The following is a 2,645-nucleotide window of genomic DNA, read 5'->3' on the forward strand; positions in this document are numbered from 1 at the left end:
GGAAAAAAGTTTTCTCTTTTCCTTTCAAAGCTCCATAAAAAAATATATAGATACCAGTTGTGGCGTCAGGATTGATTAATTGCATTGTTTGTCCTGCTTTTCACGTTCGGCTTTACACGTCGAGCAGAAAGGGGTGACAAACATGATTGAACTGCAGTTGGTAGTTCGACAGCTAATGACTTGTTATTCTAGTGTCCTTGATCAATTAAGTCTGCATGATCAGGTTAAACGTGTTCCCATCTAATCAGTCTTCTTGCTCCGGCTTACAGATGTTCGATGATATCATTTTCGCCTTTTTCTCCCTGGAGATGACAATCAAAATGGTCGCGATGGGCATTTACGGAAAAGGGACGTATCTCGCGGATTCCTGGAATAGATTGGACTTCTTTATAGTGATTGCTGGGTAAGTGCTTGTTAATTATCTCTTATTTAGGAATTTGTCATGTATATATATATTTTACAATGTATATAAAGTTATTGATGAAAATTAAGAAAGAAATTAATCTTTGGCAAATTTCTTTATATATATATTCTTTTAATTTGATCTTTATGCAAATATATTCGAAAAAAAGATTATATATATTGATATGGACTGTTATATTCCCATTATTTTTAATTCTAATTTATGTTAATAATATGTTAGAAATATAAATAAATTTACTTATTTATTTATTAAAAATGATTAGTTTCATTAATAAATGTATATATATATATAAATTTTTTTAACGTTTTCAATGAATTTTTGAGACTTTAATAGATATTGTGCAATAAATAGAATTCTTAAATTTTTTTATATTATATAGAATTCTTAAAATTTGTTTATATTATATAGAATAAGTTATTTAACTCTGAACTTACTTGTAAATTATTTATAAATATATAAACATTTGTATTGTAAAACATAAAAATATGTTTCAAAGAAAAGTTTTTTTTGATATTAAAAATGGTATGCAATAATTAGTTTTTTTTATATTTCGCTTTTTGGAAGAATGAATAAAGGAATAAAGTTTATTTTATTTTTTGAATATAATCTATAATATGAATATATGATTTTGGCTAAAATTTTTTAATTTGCTGGCTAAAATGCTGGCTAAAAAATTTTTTAATTATAAAAATTTAAATAATTTTCTAAATTTTTTAAAAAAATTTTTGTTTGAAACATTTTTTTATACAATAAATAGTTTAAAAATAAATTTAGTTGGCATAGTGAAATGACTCATTTTTTATTACATTATTCAATTGATGTTGATCGATTCTATTAATTAAACGAAACTTGAATGTAAAATTTGCAACTATTAATTATAAAATTTGCGATTATTAATTTCATTATAAGGCTTGCATTTCTTTCAATATTAGGTGAATATTCGTCTAAAAAAAATTACATAATTAAATAAATAATAAAAAATAATGCTAATAAACAGAGTTGTTTTTTATATATTTTATTTTCTATATATTATATTTTATATAAAAAATGATATATGTATAAGAAAGTTATAATTATTTAAATTAATTTTAATAATTAATTTAATATATAATTTAATAAATTAATATAATATACAATTTAATACTATTACGATTATGAATGGAGATAAATATTTAAAGAAAAAATATGAAATATTTAAATATTATTTTTATGAATGTTATTTTTAATTCAATATATATTTTTTATGAGTTCTTCTTTTTATGGATAACATTCAATTCATAATTATAAATTTTTAATAATTAAAATATTTTTAAAATTAAAATGTTATAGGTTGTTAATAATAATATAGGATAAAATTTTTGAGTAAATGTAAATTATTATCCAAAAAGAGATAGGAATATTGTTTTTATATTTACCATTGTAAAATATGAAATAAATAATAATTCACAACTACGAATTTTTACTGAATTTTTATAAATAGATATTTTCGTTTGAAAATCTATAATAAAATAGAATTTTTAAATAAAATTATTATCTAAACCAAAAAAAAATAGTCTTATTACTCTTATTATTCTTATTACTCTTAAATTTTATTATGAAAATTGATAATATGTGTTAATAATATGATAATAAGTGGAATCGTCTATTAATGTGTCTGAATAAATAGAATCTTATTCTACTTAATTGAACTTGTCGAAGACAAACAGTTCATGATATGAACTTTATATAATAGGAAGTCGATCCTATTATATATGATTTCTTGTTTCAATAATAAGACTTCACATTAATAAATGAATTCAATTGAATATAAACTAAAATTATATTAAAAATTTTAAACAAGAAATATAACTTTATCCAAATTTTATAGAGAAAACATTTCTTCATTAGAATATAAAAATTTAATATTCCTAAATTATATTTTACAATAATTGATTTACTTAATTATTGATTTATCAGGAATAATATGATATTCAATTTATTCTTTCATATACAAAATAACAAATTGAGAGATAGTAAATGCAATTCAAATAGAAGATTTTATTTTAGATTTTATTTTAGTTTCAAACTTAAAATTTTTTAAAAGTAAGGAAAAATTGTTTCTATCGATTAATATATAGATATGATAAAAATATATTTTTTTAAAATAAAATATTAATAAAATAATATTAATAAAAAAATATAAATGTATTAAAATTTTAGATTTATTTTTCGGAAAAAAATG

General features: G+C 19.2%; 1 protein-coding gene across 1 annotated transcript in view; it reads left to right on the forward strand.

The window, feature by feature from the left end:
• The window catches only part of LOC102677394 (voltage-dependent T-type calcium channel subunit alpha-1G), a 201,276-nt gene that overhangs the window by 62,116 nt on the left and 136,515 nt on the right, over nucleotides 1-2,645 (forward strand). The window contains 1 exon segment of the mRNA XM_031511741.1: nucleotides 270-403. Within this exon segment, the coding sequence (XP_031367601.1) occupies nucleotides 270-403 (134 nt within the window).

This window comes from Apis dorsata, unplaced genomic scaffold (genome assembly GCF_000469605.1).
Source record: "Apis dorsata unplaced genomic scaffold, Apis dorsata 1.3 scaffold_346, whole genome shotgun sequence".
Taxonomy (NCBI): Eukaryota; Metazoa; Arthropoda; class Insecta; order Hymenoptera; family Apidae; genus Apis; species Apis dorsata.